Raw genomic sequence first — 26,036 nt, forward strand, 5'->3', positions numbered from 1 at the left:
AACCCACTGCCATCAGTCAATTCTGACTCTTTGTGACCCTATATGTGGTTTCTGAGACTGCAGATTTTTATGGAAGCAGACAGCCTCATCTTTCTCCTTTTGAAGAGCTAGTGGGTTTGAACTACAGACCTATGGTCAACAGCATGATACCTAACCCACAGGGCTCCTTCATTGGGTGACAGCAGCCTCTATATCAGTTATCAGATATCCTCCAGAATCTGTTTTAGTTATGTTATGGAATTTAAAAGAACAAAGAGTATTATCCCACTGACTTTAGAAGCTAAGGCACCAAGAAAATGAAGTATTTGATAGCGAGAGCTACTTTGGTAATTGTTAACAACCAAGAACTTAACTATGATATGAAGTGTAAACCCTTACACTTGCTGACTGAACATGCCAAGGCTTCTACCCTAGAATAATATCCTTTGTGTGAACTCTAAAGAAAGGTACCAGGGAAAATTATCTGATAATCCAACAAACAGAAAGCAAACTCTGATTAGCTTTTCTTTCCTTCAAGTAGATATTGTGTCTTCTGAGGAAGCCCCTCAGTCAGGCCATATGATCAGATTGTCCTAACTCTTATGGAATTGAGCAGAATTTGACAGCTATTTACAGTGTCTTACAGCATGTTTTAAAACTGGTTGTCCCCATGGAGTACAGGGATGATTTTGGACCAAACAGGAGACATATTTATAGAGATACTATATATGAGGAAACTTCAAAAAATTTGTGAAAAAACACAACTATTATAGTCACTTTTCAATTTCAGTAATACATTTATTTGTCCTTTTGTTTGTGCTAATAAAATTTCTCATATTAAAAAAGGTAGTTTTATATTACCTATAAAAAGAATTCACAACTCATCTGTCAGTTTGCTGTACTGTGGTAGCTTGAATATTGCTGTGATGCTGAAAGCTATGCCACCAGAAATTTAAATACCAACAAGGTCAATCATGCTGGACAGATTTCAGTAGAGCTTCTAGACTAAGGCAGACCAGGAAGGAAAAGTAGACCACTTCTGAATGGCTAGCCGCTGAAACCCTTATCAATAGCAGTAGAACATTATCTGATATAGTGCCAGAAGATGAGGGCCTCACGTTGTAACGCACTAAAAATATGACTGGGGAAGAGCTACCTCCTCAAAGTAGAGCTGACCTTACTAATATGAAAAGAGCAAAGTTTGTGGGACCTTCCTTTGCTGATGGGACACAAATTAAAATAAGAAGTAACAGCTATAAACCTCAATTAAGAATCAGATTGTAGAATTTACAAACTTTGAACCTTAGAAAATTCTAAGTTGTCAAAAATGAAATGGAATGCATACAGACCAAGATCCTATTAGCTGAAGTGGATTGGTATTGGCCATTTTGAATATGACAATCACATAATTACTATGCCAGGAACATCTAACTGAAAAGGAATGGTGTTGCATTTATGGTCAAAAACAATAGTTCAAAATCTATCTTGAAGTACAGTGCTGTCTGTGATTGGATACTATCCATATCAGTTTTAAACCAGTTATTACCATTATTATTCAAATTTATGCACCAACCACTAAAGCCAGTAATGAAGAAATTAAAGAATTCTACCAGTTTCTTCACGCTGAAATTGATCAGACATGCAATCAAGATGCATTGATAATTACTGGTGATTTTAATGCAAAAGTTAGAAACAAAGAAGGATCAGTAGTCAGAAATTTGGGCCTTTGTGTTAGAAATGATGCAAGAGATTACATGACACAAGACAGGTCTAGAAGTCTGCTTCTGATATGTCCCAGCTTTGAATACACTATGGAGCAGTACTACTTTGATACACATGGAGTCTCTAGGAGCCTGACTCAATTGTATAGCAATCAACAACATATCTACCTGTAGCTTTTAATACTTAACATTTGGAATTGATGCTTTTAAATTCTGGATTTTTCCAAAATAATGATCAATGCATCTAGTTAAAATGGATGTATATTTCTAAAATGAAAAGTACTTACTAAAGTCATCCAATGAAGAAAACAAACTCATGTTAAGCCATTGTATAGACACCTTGATGCTACTGTGGCTCAGCCCTTAGTTACTAACAGAGAAGTTTGCAGTTTGAATCCACCAGTGACTTTATCCAACAGGATAAAGATCTTATGATCTGAAGATGACAGTATTGGAGGCCTTGTAGGGCAGTCCTACAGGGTTGCTATGAGTAAGATTTCACTCCAAGGCACACAACAGCAGTATTACAGACATAGACAGTCAAGTCTCCCTGTTGTGGGCCACTGGGTGGATTTCGATGCAGGCCTGTCGTTTAGAAGTCTAGTGTAAATAGTGTGCACCCCTCAGGGATCTCATGTAATGAACAAACACTGTCATTGGCTATTGACCTACTCCACTCATTTATATTTATTGCCTTTTGTTGCTATTTGTTTATGTAATGCAATGTCTCTTCAAGCTACAGTAATCCATTTTGAAGCCAAAGATAAGAGTAGGAAGCTAGAGAGTAGATCTCGGTATCTTTTGGCCTAGTGTTGGAACCTGCCTAACTCATCAGGGGCAGGACAGTTCTTGCTGACTCGACGGCACTTAACAACAACAACAACAACAACTACTCCCTCCTACCTTGATCTGATTCTCTTGCCAGTGCTTTTTTCATATGCTATTCACATAAGATACTTACCCTAAGTAAGTAATCTTTAGCCTGTCCTTGATCACCTCTGCCTTCTCATGTCTTCTACAACTACTCTCTAACCTTACAATCATAGTCTCTATTTATTTTACCCCAAAATTTGAATCTGTGATAAGAATACTCAAAAGTTTGGAGAAATAATTGTATGAGATAGAAGTTGGCCAATACTGCCCTCTGAAACCATATGTGAAACACATGACATGGTGTGTGCTCAACAAATAAATATAATCTTCATGTATGACTCTACTATTAATGCAATTGAGACAAATTGATTAGAGACTGGACGGACTTGGAAAGCATCTCATAAGTTACAGTTGGGTTTTTTTTTTTTTCCCATAAATCATTAAAATCTCTTTACTTTCTTTAATTACTAAAATATGGGAAATGTAGTTCCGATGACGTAAAGGTTAAAAAACAAACAATGACATGATCCTACTCACCTGATCCCTTAGAATATTAATGTTTCATGCTGGTCACTTTAAGGAAGAACTTACCACTTGTTACAAACTATGTTTGTTGTTTGTTTGTGTTGACTGTCATCAAGTTGGCACAATGGAGCAAAATGCTGCCCAGTACTATTCCATCTTTAGGTAAATTGCAGATCAGACCCTGTGGTTCATATAATTTCTATTGTCTTATTTTCAGAAGTAATTTGGCAGGCCTTTCTTCTTAGTTTGGAAACTCTCCTGAAACGTGTACAATTTCATAGTAACACACAAGACTCCATCAATAGATGGGTGAAATCAAACCCCCCTGTTTTCTATGTGGATGGTGAGAATTCGGAGACTGAGCCTCTGTAGCCCCCTTTTGATTTAAGCATTTCATTACCAATGGTAATGAAGTACCACTTACATTTTCCACCTCTGAGGTTTCTTGAGAGGCTTTATTTATTTTTCTTTTTATCCATGTGTAAATGCGTGCTGGGAATTCAGTAACTGCATAAAACAAAAGGAAGTTTGTCAGCACCCTACTGCTATATTGAGAAGTTCTTTTACAAAGTGGTTCATCTGTAAGGAGTGTAAAATGTTTGTGTCTTTGGACTTCTGTACAGCAAGATAAGACTTGTTAAGAATATTTACTGTTTCTTGTCTGTAGTCCTGGTGCAGCACTGTAGGATAAGCACTGGATTGTGAACCACAAGGTTGGCAGTTCAAGTCCATCAGTTGTTCCTCAGAAACCCTAATCAGGGTTGCTATGAGCTGGAGTAGACTCCACGGCAGTATTTGTTGGGAAAGTGCTATACTTGAGATTATGCAGTATTCAAAGGAAGAAGTTATTTCAGGTGTAATACAGTGTAAGCGCTCATCCTTGACTTACTTCATGATAACAGGTACATATAAGTACCACTTACGTTTCTTACCAAATCTTCCTCAGTAATCCTTTGCCCAAGAATATGGGGGATCTTTAAAAAACTTCATGGAACATGCCTATTATGAAAAAACTGTGTATGGATTTCAATTTTTGTGCACAACAAAATTAACTCCTATTAACTTGTTATAGTGTGTCTGATCAGGATCTTGCTTGACAAAGAATAAGAAATCAATTTGAAAAGAACTCATATAAAAACAACATACATTCTGCTAAAATTGAAGCAAGAACAAACATCAAATTTATGGTGAAGCTGGGGTGAAAGAATGGTGAAATCACTGGTCATTTATGAAAAAAAATTTAAGACAATGCCCCCAAGAAATAAGTAGTTTAAAATGGATAACTCACTAATCTGAAGAAGGCATGAGACAACGTTGAAGATGAAGCCCACAGGAGTAGACAATCTTCATTAGTTTGAGAGAAAAAAATTATCATTCAGACCCTAGTTGGTGAGGACATTTGATTAATAGTGAAAACAATAGCCAACACTATAGTTATCTCAGTTGGGTCAGCTTACATTATTTTGATTGAGAAATAAAGTTGAGCAAACTTTTCATTCTATGGGAACCAATACTGTTGCATCCAGATCAGTTTCAGACAAGAAGAGAACTCTTGATTGAAATCTTATGGTATCAAGATCCTGAAACATTTTTTAAAGAATTGTACAAGAGATGAAACATGACTTTACAATTATGATCCTGAAGAAAAAGCATAATCAAAGCAATGGCTAGCAAGTGGTTCAATTAAAGCAAATGTGGACTGGTTAAGAACAAAGGTCATGGCAACAGTGTTTTGGGACACTTAAGACATTTTTCTTGTTTACTTTCTGAAGTATCATAGAACAATAACATCTGCTTGTTAGGAGTGTTGTGAGAAAGTTAGCCAAAGCTTTAGCAGAAAAATTCCCAAGAAAGCTTCACCACCGTCTCACTGTATCATATGATAATACTCCTGCTCTCTCTTCTCACATCAAACAATAATAAATTTTCAAGAGTTTCAATGTGAAATCACTAGGTATCCACCTTGCTGTTCTGATTTTACTTCCTTCTGACATCTTTTGTTTCCTAATCTTAAAAAAATCTGTAAAGGGCACCTATTTTTCTTCAGTAAATAATGAAAAAAAAAAAATTGCATTGACATAGTTAAATTCCTAGATCCTTCAGCTCTTTGGAGATGGACTAAATGGTTAGTATTATTGTTTACAGGTGTCGTGGCTTTGATGGCACATATGTTGATAAATAAAGTTTATATATATATATATTTTATCTTTCAATTCCATTTTTCCAAGAACCTTTGGAAGTTCCATTGTTCTATGCAATTATGAGAGGAGTGTGTACTGCCTTGACTCAAGGCACAAATGGTACTCAATTGGAAGGTGTTGTGTCAAATAGTGGCATCACTTGCTGTATTTCTTTATTGACTTTGACAGTTTTACAATGTTGGACTGTAACAATGGGAGCAGTTGTCCTTCAGGAACACTCTTATTAAGCAGCATACTATGGGCTGAGACATCACAAGATGTGAAAGAACTTCCTTTCTTATTAAGAACAAGTCAAAAGTTGACAAGATGCCAAATGATGCCCACCTTTCTGACCATATTGGAAATCATTTACATCAAGAGAACTAGAAAGCAATACAGAAAATGCAGGACCAAGAAGAAGCAGACTCATACAACAATTTTGTGCCTTCCGTGCAGGAAGACTTTATGTGTTACACCATATTTTTTAAACTTCCACTCAATAAAATAAAATTGCTAAGATACAATAAATTTTTTTGCTTGCTTTATACCACCTATCCAACTGCTATAGTTCATTGGGATATATTTGTCACATACAATATTTATGAAAATTCATCATGGCTAACACAGTTTTCTACCACTCGTCTGTCAGTTTGTCGCCTTGTGAGTTGCTGTGATTCTGGAAGATATGCCATGGGTATTTTAAATACCAGCAGGGTCCCCCATGGTAGACAGGTTTCAGATGAGCTCCCACAAAGACAGACTAGGAAGGAGCCACAAACTACTTCCGAATATTTAGTCATCGAAAATCTTACGAATAGCAGAAAACACTGTCAGATATAGTGCCAGAAAATGAGCCCCTCAGGTTGGAAGGCACACACTCGAAATGAGACTGAGAAAGACCTGCCTCCTAAAAGAGAGTTGGCCATGATGACATGAATGTTGTAAAGCCTGTGGGAGTAAAGCCCACAGGACCGTCATTTGCTGATGGGGCACAACTCAAAATGAAGAGAAAGAGCTGTAAACATCCATTAATAATTGGAACATGGAATGTATGAAGTATGAATCTAGAAAAATTGGAAATAGTAAAAAATGATATGGAATGCATACACATCAATATCTTAGTCATTAGTGAGAGGACATGGACTGGTTTGGGCCATTTTGAATCTGACAAACACATGGTTTACTATGCTGAGAATGAGAAATTGAAGAGGAATGGTGTTGCATTCATCGTCAAAAAGAACATATCCAGATCAGTCATGAGGTACAACGCTGTCTGTGATAGGACAATATCCATGTGCCTACAGGGAAGACCAGTTAATACCACTATTACTCAAATTCACACACCACACACTAAAGCCAGTGAGGATGAAATAGAAGAATTCTACCAACTTCTTCAATATGAAATTGATCAAACATGCAATCAAGATGTATTGATCATTACTGGTGATTGGAATGCAAACGTTGGGAGCGAAAAGGAAGGAACAGTAGTTAGAAACTATGGCCTTGGTGATAGAATTGATGCTGGAGAACACATGATACAATTCTGCAAAATCAATGATATGTTCATTTCAGATATTTTTAGACAGCATAAGAAGTGACAATACACATGGAACTCACCAGATGGAATACACAGAGATCAAATTGTCTACATCTGTGGAAACAGAAGATAGAAAATTTCCATATCATCAATCAAAACAAGGCAGATTGTGGAATGACCATCAATTGTTCATATGCAAATTCAAACTGAAGCTGAGGAAAATGAAAACAAGTCCACTAGAGCCGAAATATGATCTTAAATATATCCCACCTGAATTTAGAGATCATCTGAAGAACAGAAGAACAGATTTGATACATTAAACACTAATGATTGAAGACCAGTTGTGGCATGACATCAAGAATATCATATATGAAGAAAGCAAAAAGTAATTAAGACAAGAAAGAAGGAAAAAATCAAAATGGATGTCAGAAGAGACACTGAAATTTGTGATCTAAAGTAGAGATGCTAAAGTAAATTGAAGAAATGAGGAGGTACAAGAACTGAACAGAGAACTTCAAAGATCAGCTCAAGAAGGTAAAGCCAAATATTACAATAAAATGTACAAAGATCTTGAATCAGAAAACGGAAAAGGAAGAACATGCTCAGCATTTCTCAAGCTGGGAGAACTGAAGAAAAAATTCAAGCCTCAACTTTTGTTATTGAAGGATTCTCTGGGAAAATTATTGAATGATGCGGAAAGCATCAGGAGAAGATGGAAGAGTCACTGTACCAAAAGGAAATGGTTGATGTTAACCCATTTCAATAGGAAGCATATGATCAAGAGCCAATGATACTGAAGGAGGAAGTCCAAGGTGCATTGAAGGAATTGGCAAAGAACAAGGCACCAGGAATTGATGGAATAAAAATTGAAATCTTTCAAGAAAGTGAGGTGGCACGGGAGGCACTCACTCTTCTGTGCCTAGAAATTTGAAGACAACTATCTGTCCAACTAATTGGAAGACATCCATATTTTTGCCCATTCCACAGAGTGGTGACAAAATGAAATGCAGAAATCATCGGAAAATATCTTTGATATCCCATGTGAGTAAAGCTTTACTAAAGGTAATAAAGAAATGGCTACAAGCATACATTGACAGAGAATTTCCAGAGGGTCAAGCCAGATTCAGAAGAGGCGTGGAATGTGCGATATCATTGCTGTTGTCCGATGGATCTTGGTTGAAAGCAGAGAATATCAAAAAGATGTTTACCTGTGCTTTATTGACTACTCAAAGGCTTTCGAGTGTGCGGATCATGACAAGCTATGAACAACATTGCGAAGTATGAGTATTCTGCAACACTTAAGTGTGCTCTTGAGAAATCTGTACATGGACCAAGAAAAAGGCAGTTGTTCGAACAGAACATGGGAATACTGAACGGTTTAAAATTAAGAAAGGTGTGCAACAGGGTTGTATTCTTTCACCATACTTATTCAACTTGTATGCTGAGCAGATAATCTGAGAAGCTGGGTTATATGAAGAAAAACGTGGCATCCGGATTAGAGGAAGACTCATTAACAACCTGTGATACGCAGATGATACAACCTTGCTTGCTGAAAGTTAAGAGGATTTAAAGTATTTAGTGATGGAAGATCAAAGACCTCAGCCTTTGGTATGGATTCATCTCAATGTAAAGAAAACAAAAATCCTCACCACTGGACCAATAAACAACATCCTATCAACAGAGAAAAGATTGAAGTTGTCAAGGACTTCATTCTTCTTGGATCAACTATGAACCCTCATGGAAGCAGCCGTCAAGAAATCACACGATGTTTTGCATTAGGCAAATCTGCTGCACAAGACCTTTTAAAGAGTTGATAAGCAAAGATGCCAGCTTGAGAACTAAGGTGTGCTTGACACAAGTCATGGTATTGTCAATAATCTCATATGTATGCAAAAGCTGGACAGTGAATAAGGAAGACTATCGAAGAATTGATGCTTTTGAGTTATGGTGTTGGAGTAGAATATTGAAAATACCACAGACTGCCAAAAGAACCAACAGATCTGTGTTGGAAGAAGTGCAGCAAGAGTGTTCCTTGGAGGCCAAGATGGCCAAACTTCGTCTCTCATACTTGGGACATATTGTCAGGAGGGACCAGTCACTGGAGAAGGATTATCATGTTTGGTAAGGTGGAGGGTCAGAGAAAAAGAGGAAGACCTCCAGCGATATGGAATGGCAAAGTGACAACATCAATGGGCTCAAGTGTGGCAACAATTGTGAGGTTGGCCCAGGACCGGGCAGTGTTTTGATCTTGTGTACATAGGGTTGCTATGAATCGGTAACAACTTGATGGCACCTAACAACAACAAACACAATGTTAAAACAACTAATGATTCAGCCTACATCCCATTTGCAAACAATCAAAAATATTGTATCTACAAAAATCTCATAAATAAAAAGTAATTCACTAAAGAAAGGGTAGTACAGGGTGTCACTGATGCATGTCACAGAACATAGGAGATTTTATAAAATCAGAGCCTGAAGTTCAATTCATTTTTCTAACATTTTTTAGTAGTACCTCTTCTTCTCACAAATAGCAAATCCATTGTTCCCTCAGCTGTAACCTAATTAGAACACTAATGCATCTTTGGTGTACAAAGTATATCTTTTTTCTTTCTTTTCCCAGTGACTCGTATAGTTAGGGCCACCCCAAAAGTTTTCACAACCGTGGCAGGAATAGAAATGCAATATGTATAAATATACCATATGTATATAAATATTTTACAACATACACTTTAAGCGTCAGTCATCAGCCCCACAGCCTATTTCCTAGGGACTGCCTTATGACTGGAAGGGTAAAGAAACTCATCAGCTGAACCAGCCCTGGTCCCGCTCTTGTAGTAACACAGATCTATAGAAACAGAGAAGAACGTGTACCACACTGTACCTGAGGCCAGACTGCTGAGTGATGACGACCCACATTATTCAGGTAGCCCAGCTAGGTGGGTGCCTTATAACCTACCTTACTTGGTAAACTCAGGAATTACAGGTACTTCTTATCATTATATCACCCTAACAGAATAGAGAGGAATTATTTTTGGGGGACTTGGCTGCATAGATACCTATTTTGATGACTTTCAAGGGCCAAATTTGGACAAAAATAGTCATGGTTTCTCTAGTTTTCAGACACACCTACACACACACATTTCACATTTGTAAACCTAGTTAGTCTCTAACTTCTGGCCTTGGGGCACAGAAACTCTATTCACAGTTACCTCTTCCATGTTATTGTTAAATGCTCTAGAACTGATTCTGACTCATAGCAAACTTACATAGGGTTTCTGAGGACTGGCTGGTAGGTTTGAACTGCTGACCTTATGGTTAGCAGTCTAGTGTTTATCCATTGGTTACCAAAGACACTCAAAACTTTTTATGAGACCAAACATGACAGAAATGAAGAGAATTTTTACTTTGGTGGTTTGTGGTATGTGAAGCCCTCCAAAGTGTAAAGTCCAAACCAGGGGCCTCTCATGCCCAAACCTGACATGCATTTCTGTGTTCAGTTGTGTTGGTTAAATGAACTAAAATTATTAAGAAATAAACTACCATAATCATTTCTATTGACTTGTGTTTTTTGTCACGAAGCACCTTTTTTTTATACTTCAGCACATGAGCATATTTAAGAGGAAGCAGCTGCTCTGCTCACTTACTAGCAAAAGCCAGGATGCAACTTAAGTTGGTACAAGAAAAAAAGACAATAAATCAGCTGTAATTGTGAAGTCTTGGATCTACAAGAAAACATGATGAGTATCATTAGGACGTAAAATGAATCCCTGTTTACTTTTAATAATTAACTCAGAATGTTCCTTGGTCTGTAACTAGTGGAATAAATTTCATACCAAGACCATGTTACTTAGAGGCCTTTTTATTATTCAGAACTCAAGTGGCTGATATATTGTGGCATCCTATCTTATGCTTTATGGATTTTTCAAAAACTGTATTTACACTGTTTTTATACAAAGATAAGGGCCTTAGATGGGCCACTGAATACTGACATGTTTTCTTTCATTCTCAACCAAAGGCCTAGGGTACAAAGTATTAGCAATCTGTTTTCATGCCAAGTAGTGACAGTTGCAGTACTTAATATTTGCTACAGGGCAGTGTCAGATCAGTGGCATAGAAATGCAAGTCTGAATCATCTCAGATTTTTCTTTTTCCCCATTATTTTTGACTCCTTGTCGTATGTATTGTTCCTAGAGGGTTGTGGGTTGAATAATGCAACGAAAGCACTATCGGCCTGTGGGGAATATAAAGAAAAACATGCTCATCCTATTATCTTATCTTTTGAATAACGGTACAATGAAAAATTTTGTGGTTTATTCTTTAACTTTTGCATAAAAGATTATTTGAGAGGTATAGGTTTTTCTTTTCTTCTCTCTAAGTGTATTCAAGCACCTTAATACTTTAATGTAGTCCTGGTGTGGAGCTGTAGGATGAGCACAGGACCACAAGATGGGTTTGAAACATAAGGTTGGCAATTCAAACTCAGCAGTCACTTCTCAGAAACCCTATACAGAATCACTATGAGTTGGATGTGATTTGACAGCACTTCACACCACCAACAATAATACTTAAATAAAAATGGATGATTTTGATAGAAATGAGTGCTCTGGCTATATTTATGTCATTTAAAGCCAAATGTTTAAGATGTTGTTCAAACATACATAATAAATCATAATTAATCCAAATAAACTGAAGGGGAGCAGATGAAATATATTATGAAAAAATAAACTGTAGCAATAAAAAATAATGAAGAGCGCCTCTCTTGAATCAGACTTCCCAAGTTCAAATTAATACATTACTTGTGGCCTACCCTTTAATTAGGTAAGCTCCCAAGTCTCACTGTGACTCAGTTTTCTCTGTGTTGTTGTTGTTGTTGTTGTTTTGTTCTGTTGAATCAGTTCTATCTCATAGCAACCCAAGAATTTCCAAGGAGCAGCTGGTGGGTTTGAACTATTGACTTTGTTGTTAGCAATCCATTGCTTATCCTACCCCACCACACCAGGACTCCAGTTTCCTCTAAAAGATTGGGATATGAATTTTATGTACCTCTTAGTGTTTTTTTGAGGATTAAATGGATTAGTACATTAAAATGATTAAGAATCTTTTTCCATTCAATATTTTCATTCAATAATATTTATTAAGGACCTATTTCATGTGAAATATATGTACAGAGATACAGTAACAAGCAAAAGAGATTAAGTATTAGCAAGTTGTTTAATATTATTTCAAGTCATTATGAAAAGTCTAGTAAACTATTTTACCCCTCAATGTGATCTGTCTTTATTGGTCTAATCGCGTATGGCTTACCAAGGAACCTAGGTACAGAATAACCACTTAATGAAAGTCGATGGAATGAAGTTTCATTATGTGTTGTTACAGTAGGGGAGATAACGAGCATTGGATTTGAAAACTAAATATTCAGTTTAAGTTCTATTTTTTACCCTGTTGTTGTTAAGTGTCACTGATGTGTGTTCCTACTCATAGTGACTGTTATATAGGGTTAACAAGAGTGGCTAGTGGGTTTGAACCACAGACCTTGAAGTTAGCAGCCCAGTGCTTATCCTACAGAGCCACACCAGGACTCCAGTTCTATCCTAGAGCGCTATAAAATCTTTACTAAAATTTGCTGTAATTTTCCAAAACTTTCCTGTCTAAACAAAGACAATTTATACTTTAAAACGGCTAAATTCTATTGTGACAAACTGTACAAAATAGTGGTATGATACCGCTATTTGCTGACTGGTCAAAATTCTACTTTATGTAACATTTAATAAATTTTAATGTTAGAATATAGTTTTAGATTTATAAAAAAAATATGTAAGAGTATCACTGAGAGTTTCCACAACCAGTTTCCCCTATGGTTAACATTTGACACTATTATGGTATATTTGTCGCAATTAATGAGCCTATATTAATGAATTACTAAGGTCAGTATGATGCTGTGGGTTAATGTGGTGGACCACAGAGTCAGTTTTAACTGTAAGATCGGCGATTTAAGCTCACAGGCCACTCCAGGAAACCCTGTACAAGGTCGCTATTGGGAGTCCTGGAGTGGCGCTGGAGTTAATGCGCTGCTGGACTGCAAAGTCAGTTTGAGGTCAAACCCTGTACATGGTCTCTATGGCTTGAAACTGCCTCAATAGTAGTTAACAACAACAGTATTTTTTTTCAGATTTTCTGTTTTTATCTAAACTTCTTTTCTGTCCCAGTTTCTCATTTGTATACCACATTACATTTAGAAGTCATGTCCCCTTCTTTAAGCTTCTCTGTTGTTGTTAAGTGCCATTTAGTAGATTCCTACCCATAGTGACCCTGTATAGGGTTTTCAAGGAGCTGCTGGTGAACTTGAACCAATGACCTTGCGGTTCAAACCAACTTTGCAGGCCAGAGTATTAACCCCAGCACCACACCAAGACACCTAAACTGCTCTAGACGGTGGTTAAGGAGCTCTGAGAGCATAGTGGGTTATGAGCAGGCTAGTTAACCAAAGGGCAGCTGTTCCGTGAAAGAAACGTGAGGCTTTCTGCTCCCCATAAAAATGTATAGCCTCGGAAATCCAATACAGCTACTAGCATCGCTCTGAGTCAGAACCGACCCCACGGCACACAACTACCACCACCAGCCTGTGATTAGAAGGTGTTTCATTCAGTTGTTTGAGTCAGAATCAACTCCATAGCAGGCAATTAACAACAACAGTAACAACAAACTTGATAGCTTTTCAGACTTCCTTTGTTTGAATGACTTTTATAGTTTTGAAGAGTTATAGTTAGAGCTTTTATAGAATGCCCATAAAATGTAGGTTCATTTGGTATTTTTCTCATGGTTAGGCATGGATTATGGGTTTTGGGGATGTAATTTATTTCACATTCCATTTTGACTGTTGCTATTAAGTGCCATGGAGTTGGTTTGACTTATAGCAACCCTGTATAGGGTTTCCAAAGAGCACTGGTGGATTTAAAATACTGACCTTTCAGTTAGCAATCCAGTGATTATCCTATAGCACCACACCCAGATTCAATTTAAATTTTTGTTGTTGTTGTTAAATGCCATGGAGTCAGTTCTGACTCATAGTGAGACCCTGTGTAGGGTTTCCAAGGAGCATTTGGTGGCTTTGAATGGCTGACCTTATGACTCACAGTGCATTACTTATCCAATACCAGGAATCCCCATTTTAATTAGTGGACAAGAATTATGTATCATTGATAATTTAAGGTAATAGTTTAAGATATACTAAGAAAAACCATTGATTCTATTTGAATACAGCATGACCTTAAAATATATTTGCCTATTTGGAAAACATAAATATTAAATAATATTTCACGTCTAATAAATATAAATGAAAATCGATGTCTTGTTATAAATTAATAGTTGTTTTTATTGTTAAGTGCTGTGGATTCAGTCTGACTCACAGTGACCCTGTACAGTGTCTTCAAATCTTTGTGGGACTAGAAAGGCTCGTTTTCTCCTGAAAAACAGCTAGTGGGCTTGAATCACTGACTTTGTGTTTTGCACTCCAGAAATTATCCTACAGAGACATTGTGCTTCACAAATTAAGAATTAAATGTTGAGTTGATTCTGACTCATAATGACCCTATATGGGGTTTCCAAGGAAGTACTGATGGTTTTGAACCACTGACCTTGTGGTTCATAATCCAGGGATTATCCTATTGCCAAACCAGAAGTCCAATTTAAGAGCATTGTTAAGTGCCATTGAATCTGTTCCAACTCGTAGTAACGTATTGTAGTCCTACCTTTATGGAGTCAGGATCTGTATATTAAATTTCAAATGAAAATACTGTTCATATTTCTTTAAAATTAATTCCAAGCTTGAGAAAATAACACCTGTGCCCAGCAATGTTTTCAAAAGTATGTTACAAAGTAGAAGTTCTGGAATTAAGCATTTTCATGTTAATTCCCCTAAGCCTGTCTCATGCAAGGGACTTACTTTAAGAAATATTAATAGTTTACTAGACCATAGGACATAGACAATCTGGAGTCTATAATCTACTGGGATTTTGATACAAATGTGTGTTCTCCTCTGAAATCAGGAGAGACACTATGCAGTTGTCATAGGAATTGGAAGATCCACAGTTCTATATGTTTGTTAACAAATTGCACTGTAAATAGAAAAGTTAATTTAGAATTACTGTCATCTATTCAATGTACACTTTCTAGAACAAGTCATAAAACAAACTGTCAATTCAGAGGAAAATTTGTTGAATAATGTATCCTTACCACGATAGAGCTCAGTAATATATGTATTGTACTCTGGCTTCTGCATGTATGTGCAATAATGTAGGTGTTATAAGAACAGTTTAGTGGTTTTAGCTTACCGCTGCTTATGACCTTACTATGAAGAATCATAGTCATAGATGAAAGTATTATTTTCTACTTTTCTTTTCTCAGAAATCCTTTGTTTCCTTATTCCATGAAAATCTTTGCTCTAGCTCACAAAATACTACCTTGTGATCTTAAGACACGATGTAAAGTTTCTGAAAGACCTCATTTGTATGGTTGTATGACACTTTAATGAAATGAAGCATATAAAGCATTTAGTAAATTTGTTATTGATACTCAAGGATGCATATATAAACAGTGATTTCTGTTTTTTTCTGGGTAGAGTGAATGGCTACTAGACCATCTTAACACAGTCAATTTGTTTTACGTGATCTCTGGGTTCTAAGAGATGTTTCCAGGCTGTTACCTGACATTTTAATATTGGTAGATTAGTGGTCAATTGTAAATTAATCAGGAAGTAGAATTTCCAGCATTCAAGAGAATTAAATTATTATGGCAACAGAATATGGTGGTAGAATAATTTTAGTTTAGTGTTTTTGCTTTGTGTGTGTGTGTGTTGTTTTTTTTTAACTCTAGTCAGTATTTGTTGTTGTTGTTGTTAAGTGCCGTGGTGTCGATTCCGACTCATAGTGACCCTGCACAGGGTTTCAGAGGCTGTAAATCTTTACGGGAGCAGAGCGCCTCATCTTTCTCCCACAGAACCGCTGGTAGTTTCGAACTGCTGACCTTGGGGTTCGCAGCTCAATTCGTAACCACTACACTACCAGAGCTCCTTCCAGTATATATCTATATTAAAAAAAACCTGGTTAGGAGATGTTCTACAGACACTGAAGAAGATTAACTTGATCTTGTATCTGTTGTTAAGTGCCTTTGATTAAGTTCCAACTCTAGTAACCCTGTATAAGGTTTCTGAGGAGCAGCTGATGAGTTTGAAATGCCAACCTTGTGGTTCAAGTCAACTTTGCCATCCAGTGCTTTTCCTTCAGTGCCACACCAGGACTCTTACTTGATATTAGTAACTAAATAAATGATAAAAAGTGTGTGACATGTCATAGAAAATAAGATCCTAATGAATCTCATAAAATCCCGCAAGAATTCACTTTTCTTCTTACTGACTTGATTTTCTGATGCCATATTTATGAAATGAGCAAAAATTCCTCTCCCATATTCTGAACTCTCCATGGGAGCAAGATGTGGCTTTCTGCTCCCATGAAAATGTAAAGCTTTGGAAACCTTATGTAGGATTGCTATGAGTCAGAACCAACTCGAACGCTGACATCTATGTTGAAAGCATTTTCTAGATATAATGACTTTTTAAAAAAAACTGTAATGAATTTTTCATCATAGAGACTAACTGAAGTAAGTATTTATACAGACACAGTGCATTGCAGGCAGACCGCTGTCTTTTGATACCATACTTTTCAGTGTGGCATTAAAAAGTGACCATAACAGCATATAGAATGAGAAACATTTCCAAGAACACTAAAGCTGGGAAAGGTGGTCTTAGAATATTTTGAACATTAAACCAAAAATTAGCCAGGAGACAGAGAAAGGTAGTGTACGAATTGGTAGGTTGTGAGCATCGAACTTATGGACAGGGTATTGTTGTGAATGACAAGCATTACAAACATATCGTTATACTCATCTGGGGGAGAGCTGGGTGTACTCATGGAAAATAGGACTAGATTTTTTCACAGTGGAGGGGCGATCTTTCCAGAGTTAGAATCATGCTTTTGAGCCAGCAGAATTGTAGGGTTACAGTGCATCAACGCTTTTATCAAACTCTGCAAATGATATGACATTAATATGGTGAGACCAGTATGTGAATTCTTAGTGAATAATGACTATTGTTGTGGTTTTAATACTCCTGTTGTAAACTCCCCTGGTATAAAGCATGCATTTAGTAAATATGTTGTTGTTAAGTGCCGTCTAGTTGATTCTGACCCCTAGCGACCCTATATAGGATTTCCAAGGAGTAGCTGGTGAACTTGAATTGCCGACCTTTAGGTTCAAGCAGCTTTACAGTCTGTCGCATTAATCCACAGCACAACACCAGGACTCGAATTCCATTTATTTGTATATTGATGATTTATTTCTGTACCTGGTTTTAAATATGAAGCTCTGTAAGTAGGGACAGTAAATTTGAACAAAGTAATAGGGTATCAAGATTACCTTTTATTTTGTAGAAATATATGCAGATAGATCAAGAATTATGTTTTCAATTAAAGAAAATAGAAAAGTAGTAAATAAAAATATCTTACTTATAATAGTCCTGTATTTTCTTTTGTAAAAATCCATCAGCATAGAAATATGTGTACCTATAAAGTATGGTGGGACCCTTGGTGTGGCACTGGAGGGTCAGCATTGGAACAAGATAGGCAGTTCAAACCCACCACCTGCTCCTAGGAAACCCTATACAGGATTTCTGAACTGACTTGATGTCACTTAACAACAACAACACAGAGTATGATATATTTTAAATATTATTTTATTAAATCCATATGCTCACAAGAGAAATTCAGGAGTACTTTTATTTACCATGTAGAATATTTTTGAAGTATATTTGTGCATGTTTTCTAGATATTCCTAAATATTTTATGTCACTATATGAAATTAAATGTGATCACTTTTGTGCATTTGTTCATAAAATGAAGGCTACATAGTGAACAAGCAGCAATTGTGAAATGTTTTTATCATTGTTGTTGTTAATTGCTGTCAAATCAGTTCTGACTCACAGTGATCCTGCATAGGGTTTCCAAGAAGCCGCTGCTGGGTTTGACTCACCAACCTTGTGGTTAGCAGTCCAGTTCTGATTCTATTGTGCCACACCATTATTATTAGTAGGATATAATACTAGCGATACATTACTGAATAACAGAAAATAAAACCACTGTTATTTTTTCCTTTCTACTGCTGTTTTGAATGCAGACAGTACCACAGGGACACCAGCAATATCAACGACGACAACTGTGGAAATTCGCAAAAGCAGTGTTATGACAACAGAGATCACCTCTAAAGTGGAAAAGAGCCCCACGACAGCCGCTGGCAATAGCTCATGTCCTTCCACAGAGACTGAGGAAGAAAAGGCAAAACGGCTTCTTTACTGTTCGCTATGCAAGGTTGCTGTCAACTCCGCCTCACAGCTGGAGGCACACAACAGTGGTGAGAAGCAGAGATTTCTTTTCTGTCTCAACAGCTCTGCAATTATCTTACTCTGAATAGATTAGATCTTTTGCAGCAGGGGACAGAAGGGTGGCAGAAAACTGGCAATTATTACATGGAATTCATTAACTATTAAAAAATAAAAATGACAGCAAAATGTCATTGCCTTGGGGATAAGAGAGGGTTACAGGCTATGTTATGTATGTTGGTATGTATGTGTGTGAGTATGTGTGTTTATTAAACATTATGAGATAAAGTAAACATAATTCTCAAATATATGTTCTACATTTATATGATTTCTAGTTTCTTAATTACTTCCAAGCTTTTGTTTCGATGTGAAATTTCCTAAAATGGTGGCCATGATATAGTTGCAAAATTTGGTTGCATACCTTCTTGTACTTTGTTATGGTTTCTATGGCAAATAATAGTGCCTCTGTTGTCTGTTTGATCTGAACAGCTACACTTATGAAAGTGCTTATCATTTGCAGCACTAAGCTATGATCTCTATATGTAATATTTTATTTACTCTTCTAGACATTCCCTCATTTGATTGAAGTTCAGAGATGGCATATGCCCATTTAAATGAAAGAGCCGTGATTCAAACCGTCAGCTCTCTGACTTCAATGCTAAATTTTAAGGAACCTTAACAAAAATATGAAAAAGTCAGTTTGAAATGCATCCCCAGTATATGTTGTCTCTATTTAGTTGTACTTTCTGTTATATATAAAGATATGTATATATGTATATATCCTGCCTTTTTACAGAACACATGTATGTATGTATATATCCTGTCTTTTGACCCAAGATCAGCTTGTCTCTAAACTACTGGGTTCATTGCCAGGCCTCTGTCAGCAATTAAAACAGAAAAAGAATCATTTGTGAATCATACGCTGAGTTAATATTGCAGCTGTAAGTTGACTTAGTCATGGACCAATCACTGTGCTGTGCTCGTAATACTCAAGTATTGACTCCAAGACTCAGAGGGAGTGATTACAGATGGAGAACAATTCCTTCAGCACATAATCTTCTTCCTGCATAGAACATTAATTGTACTCAGTGAGAGTTCATAAGTTCAAGGGCTGAGAAATACAGAAAAGCATTTGGTCCCAAATCATTATCTGTATCATGCAGATTTACCACACATTTACTGAATACATTCTTCATGAGTGTAAGATACTTGGGAGGTCACAAACATCATTGATTCTGCATGTATATCTCAAGACTTCTTGATCATTCCACATAGTGAAAGAAAAAAACAGTGATTTTGAGGGAGAATCAATTTTGACAGATACCCAAACCATGCCCTTTGTGACTGACGTTCATTTATCAAGACTTTGGGGGCATTCTGAATTCTTATCTGAATGCTCTTATTAACAAGCAAAAGAGGAATTACTTATTTGAGTATGGAACAACAGGTAAACATTTTTTATATTCCAATCCTATAGGTTTATGCATCAGAATTACTTATAGCACTTTAAAAATATATTCGCCTGAGAATTCTGATTTATTGTATGTGGGGTCTAAGAAGTGGCAGTTGTGGAGGATTATAAGAACAACAATAAAACAATAACTCACACTTTTTTTTTTTTCAGGCAGAGCTGAGAACAATTCTGATAGTGTCATCTGAGAGTTTAAGGAAATTAATTTGGTTTTACCCTTTCTTAAATTCCTTGATAGGTGTGTTCCTTCCCAGATTTCAGCCTTGTAGGAGACCACGGCTACTCCTGTTTTCTCCAACCTGGGTATTTCCTTATATCTGTAGCTCCCTTCCTGCATCAGAGAACCATTTTGTAAAGTACCAAGTGCTCACCCCGTAGTTTCTGTCTTAATGTTCATTTCAGACCTTATTAGCAAATATTGTGAGACTGAAAAGTGGCAAAGGGAAAAGAAAAGATGCATATGTGGATGCTCTGTTGACTGCCCTCTGTCTACCTTTTTGATCACCAGGTTCAGCTCTGTTATTTGTAATTGGAACAGCGTTGGGAACTTCAGTGCATCTGGTGTTTCCTCTAAATGAAAATGAACATAAACCTAGTCCATCTTGTATCCAAACAATTGCCACTTAAGGAGTCCTGGTGACATTGTGGGAGAACAACTAGATTCACAACTGAAATCAATTGCCACTGAATTCCTCTGTAGCTCTCCCTTAGTGTTGCTGTAAGGAAACTAATGGGGTGAATGTAAACATGGGAGACTCTGTGTTCCCTCTTCTGTCAGCAATAGGAGTAGTAGTTGGAGGATTTATCATAGGAGTATTATGGATTGTTTCAGTTTAGGCTCCCTCAGAAGTAGTCTCTAATAAAAGGATTTGAGTGTAAATTTTTTGGTGGAGAGGCAAAGGAAACTGATACGGGACTGGGATGAGACAGGGAAAGGAAACCAGCCAATGCAAAATGTATCATTTACCAGTTACCAACAGGGAAAACTAGAGCTTAATCCTACTGAAGAAGCTATGAGAGCCAGTGATAAATGCACAGTGATGTTATCCCACTCAAGAGGTGATCATGAGTCAGAATATTTAATCACCAGCTCTTAGCAACTGACATCAGTCACAGTTGAGTGCCACTCTGGAGATTACTAATTTCCTAGCCCTTCTGACCTGCTGTTTGGGTAGCAAAGTGGGATCCAATATGTGGATATGATAGTTGGAATTTGGTTGGGAAGTATTAAAATGGTTGAGGAGATATGGGTAGGGAATGATAGAGTTATGATGTTAGGTACAGAAAGTGCTCCAGGAAAAAAAAAATTTATAAAACAAGCAAACAAAGAACCAACCCTACACTTTCCTACTAAGCTTGGAGCAGTTATTAAACTGCAGGTATGAGCTAAGTGCTTCATCCACATTGTCTCTTTTAAAGATCACAATTATGCTTTGATGTGCAAGTATAATTATATCCCTTTTACTGATAAAAGAAAAATAAGATTAAATCATTCATTCACAAAACATATATACAAAACCCTTGATAACAACCAGTGTTGAATAGTTAGGTGAGTTTCTAGTGTCCAGAGAAGAATTATTGTTGTTGTTGTGAAGTGCTAATGAGTCAATTCTGGTTCATAACAATTGTATATAGGCTTTCTAAAGCACAGCTGGTGGGTTTGAACTGCCAACCTTATAGTTGACAGTCCAGGGCTTATCCTACAGTGCCACAGCAGTACTCCAGAGACAGGGGTTAGACATGAAATAGATCTGTCAACAAACAAATAAATGGCAAGAGATTGATGTTTGCTGTGGAGTTTAGGTTGAAAATAAGTAACTGTGAAAATCAAGAATAGGGTGGCTGCAGAGGGAAATGTAAAAGCCTTAAAATGGGCATGACCTCTCACAAGGTCTGTGTAGACAAAGGTAAGTGGACAAAAGGTGAGTATTTAAATAAGGTTAGACTAGTAAGTTTGGGTAGAGGAATTTTTAAGACAGGAGTTTGAGTTTTATTGTTAAAATGATGGACAGTTGGGCAAGTTTGAACAGGATGGAAAACAAATTGGAGCAAGGGGGTAAAGATGCAAGTAAGAATGTGAAAGTTGTGGCTTGGTTCAAGATGATGGATGTAAAAATGAAAAGGCAGGCACAGATTTGAAATGCTTAGATAATGTTGACAGGGTTTTCTGATAGATTGGATAATGGTATTCTGTCTGTACCATTTATAAATTTTTGTAAGAGGCTCCTTGCAATGGATTTGCCCTTTAGGGCCCCTGCTCTAGCCCTCTACTGGCTATGCTCCTCCCAGAGTAAGAATCCACAAGGCCAAGAGGATGGTCATTCATAGAACCAACACCCTCCTTTTCTAGGCCAGGAGTGTACAAATATTTTTTTGTGAAAAGCCAGATAGAGAAAATGTTTTACATTTCATTTTGCTTGGATCAATGATCAATACTCATGGAAGCATCAGTCAAGAAATCAAACAATGTATTGCATTAGTAAAATCTGCTGCACAACACCTCTTTAAAGTGTTCAAGATCAAAGATGTCAGTTTGAGGAATAAGATGCACTTGACCCAAGCCATGGTATTTTCAATAACCTCATAGGCATATGTAAGTTGGACAATGAATAAGGAAGATCATAGGAGCGTTGATGTGTTTGAGTTATGGTGTAGAAAGAGAATGTTAAAATTATCATGGACTGCCAAAAGGACAAACCAATCTGTGTTGCAAGAAGTACAGCCATAATGCTCCTTGGGGCCTGGATAGCCAAGCTTCATGTCTCATAAGTCAGACATATTATCAGGAGGAACCAGTCCCTGGAGAAGGATATCATGTTTATTAAAGTGGAAGGTCAGGAAAAAAAGAGGAAGACCCCTGCCAGATGGATTGGCATAGTGGCAGCAACAATGGACTGAAATGTAGCAACGATTGTGAGGTTGGCACAGGACCGGGCAGTGTTTCATTCTGTTGCGTATAGGGTCACTATGAATTGATACTGACTCGATGGCACCTAACAGCAGTAACAATTATGATTACTCAACTCAGTTGTTGTAGCAAGAAAGCTGTCATAGTGCATATATGAATAGGCAGAGTTGTGTTCTAATAAAACATTATTTGCAAAAGTTGGCAGAGGTAAGATTTGGTTTCCAGGCTGTAGTTTCTTGTTCTCTGTTCTAGGCCACAGGGTCCCTGGGTGATACAAGTGATTAATACACCCCTTGGTTGCTAATTAGTTAGATGTTTGAGTCTACCCAGAGGCATCTTTGGAAAAAGTCATGGTGATCCATATCTAGTATGTGGGTCTTTAGTTGTCTTGTCAGGACCTCTGTTGGTATAATATTTAAATGACTGCTGTGGCACTGTGGGTTAATACACCAGACTGCAAAGCCATTTGGACTGCAAGGTCATGGTTCAAGCTCACCAGCTGCTCCTCGGAAACCCTATACAGAGTCGCTATGGGTCATAATTGACTCGACAGCACTTAACAACAACAACAATGGGAAGTCCAGCAGTTTGAACCCACCAGCTGCTCTGCTTAAGAAAGCTGTGGCAGTCTGTTCCCATAAGGATTACAGCTTTAGAAACCCCATGGAGCCATTCTACTCTGTCTTTCAGGATCAGTAAGAGTCAGAATGAATTAGATATCACTGGGTTGGGCTTGAGTATTTGTAGCCTTGTTCTGAAACTTAACAAATGTGGAACCAGACTTAGGAATGAGATCAATAAATATTTCCCTGTTTGTTTGTTTTTTTATGTCTTCTTTTGGATACATTTTGGTGTCATTTAAGTCAGGAAGACTTGGGAATAGTAGATTTGACTGGTAGAATGAGGGATTGTGTATTGACATCTACACACAAATCTGGAATTCTGGGACATATCAAGGATGGAGATAAATTTTAGCAACCATCTTCATATAATGATTTTATTTTGTTTAGCAACCATATTCATATAATGTTGTTATTTTGTTGTTTCTGACTAATAGTAATCCTGTATTGTAGTCCTGGTGTGGCACTTTAGGATAATGCACTGGACTGAAAGATTTGGCCTTGCAGTTCAAATCCACCAGCCACTCCTTGGAAACCCTATACAGGATTGCTGTGAGTTAGAGCCGACTCAAAGCCATTAAACAACACAGCAGTATTGGGTTTCCAAGACGCAATTGGTAGGTTTGAACAGCTGACCTTGCAGTTAGCAGTCCAGTGCTTATCCTACAGTACCACAGCTATGAAAATCCTAGAACTAAATGAAGTATTTTATATACAGGGTTTAGATACAGGCCTCAGAGAAGAAATGTAGGCATGCCAACATTTAGAGATTGTTAGGGGATATGTCTATAAAGTAGTCAAATGTTGTTGCTATTAAGTGCCATAGAGGTGGTTCTGATTTATAGCGATCCTGTATAGGGTTTTGAGGCTATAAATGTTAATGGGAACAAAAAATTTCATCTTCTTTTTTCTGCTGAGTAGCTGGTGGGTTCAAACCACCAAACTTGTGATTAGCAATCTAGTGTTTATCCTACAGAGCCACTGTGCTCCAAAGTAGCCAACAGCCAGGAACAAAACAAAACTCACTGCATTTGAATCCATTCTTACTCACAGTGATCCTATAGGACGGAGTAGATATGCTTCAGAGGGTTCCTAAGATTATAAATCCTTCTGGGAGCAGACAGCCTTATTTTTTGCTTGTGGAGCAGCTGGTGGGTTTGAACTGCTGACACTGCAGTTAGCTACCCAATGCTTAACCCACCACACCACCAAGGCTTCTGAATAGTCAGTAACGTAGGAAGAGGCCTAGGAGAGGCTTCAGTCCAAAGCCTATGATCATAGCCTCCGCATAGTGGTCTTTAGACTTTGATGGGCGTTAGTATCACCCAGAGAATGTGGTAAAAATACAAATCAACCTAGACCCTGATATTCTTTGTCAGTTCTCTGAAGAATATGATGCACACCAAAGTTTTAGAACCAATACCTGTCACCCACACCTGCATTCTTAAATTCTCCACCAGCTGTATATATCAAAAGTAACTGACAGCCAGAACTGATCATTTTTAGCAGCTCCTCTAGTATGTTACAAAATTAGTTTTAGTAATAATAATAATAACATTTTTATTTAGTCTTTTATTCCAGATCAAGTAAATAAACAATTTAAAAGGCTAAATAAAATTCAAATGTGAAGATACTTTTTCAAGCTCAAAAAAAATATTTCATATATGACATAAAACTTACATTTTATAAAATGTAAGTTTTTCTCATGGTTCACCCCATTTCCCTGTTTTAGTTAAAACATAAAAACTTCAAGTGATCTTCTAGGTTGACAGAACTGAGTTTTGTTTCTTCATCTCTGCAAGCACAATACTATCATTTATTTACAATGTATTGTATGTGTTCAAAAATATGTAGTACCACAGGAATTGGATGCCCAAGCCTCTAGCCTTAGTGAGTTCAAATGATTTCGAGTAATTGGGATCTTATTTATGAAACACAAATACTGGTAGCTGACTGGGTCTGTATATTTTGAAGACTGGCTTTGTAATGGCAAGTTCTATAAATCATCTTCCCTGTAGCTTATGATGTGCATTGTTGGGCAAGTAATTAAAATTGCCAAATTAATGTACTCTAAAACTCAGTCACATCAATTATTTAGAACCTGTTGTGGTGGTTGTCGTTAGGTATCATCAAGTAGATTTCTGAATCACTGTGAATTCATATGACGTCGAGTAGAACTACCCCATAGGATTTCCTAGTGGGTAACCTTGACAAGACCAAGTCACCAGGTCTGTCTTTTAAAGACTGGCTGGATAGGTTCAAATCACCAACCTTTGAGTTAGCAGCTTATTGCTTGACCATTGCATCACTAGGACTCCATTTTAGAAAATGTCGTTGTTTAGTGCCATCGAGTCAGTGCTGACTCATAGCAACTTTTACAGATTTTCATTGAGTGACTGGTGGGTTTAAACTTCCAACCTTGAAGTTAGCAGTCCAGTGCTTATCCTACAGCACCACACTAGGACTCCTTTTAGAACCTGGTGTTGTTAAGTGCTGTTGACTTGGTTTGTTTCATTGTTGTTGTTAAGTGCCATCTAGTCTGTTCTGACCCATCATGTGATAGGGTTTCCAAGGAGCGGCAGATGAGTTTGAACCACTGATCTTGTATTTCAATCTGACCTTGTGATCTAGTATTTTATCCCATAGTGCCTCACCAATATTTTTTAGGCAACATTCACTTAGCACACTTCCATTTTTATAGAGTTGCCAAGTTATGATATTGGAAATCAGACAGATATTTTTTATTCTGTCATGCTACTGTTTAAAATTTTTTCTTTAATTGAACCCAGGGCAG

The 26,036-nt window shown here is 37.2% G+C and overlaps 1 protein-coding gene across 1 annotated transcript in view; it reads left to right on the forward strand.

Annotated features, from left to right (window-relative positions):
• Positions 1–26,036, forward strand: part of ZNF385D (zinc finger protein 385D) — a 561,594-nt gene that overhangs the window by 516,176 nt on the left and 19,382 nt on the right. The window contains exon 5 of the mRNA XM_006851632.1: positions 18,042–18,275. Within this exon, the coding sequence (XP_006851695.1) occupies positions 18,042–18,275 (234 nt within the window). The remainder of the gene's footprint in view (positions 1–18,041; positions 18,276–26,036) is intronic.

Source organism: Chrysochloris asiatica, unplaced genomic scaffold (genome assembly GCF_000296735.1).
Source record: "Chrysochloris asiatica unplaced genomic scaffold, ChrAsi1.0 scaffold00030, whole genome shotgun sequence".
Taxonomy (NCBI): Eukaryota; Metazoa; Chordata; class Mammalia; order Afrosoricida; family Chrysochloridae; genus Chrysochloris; species Chrysochloris asiatica.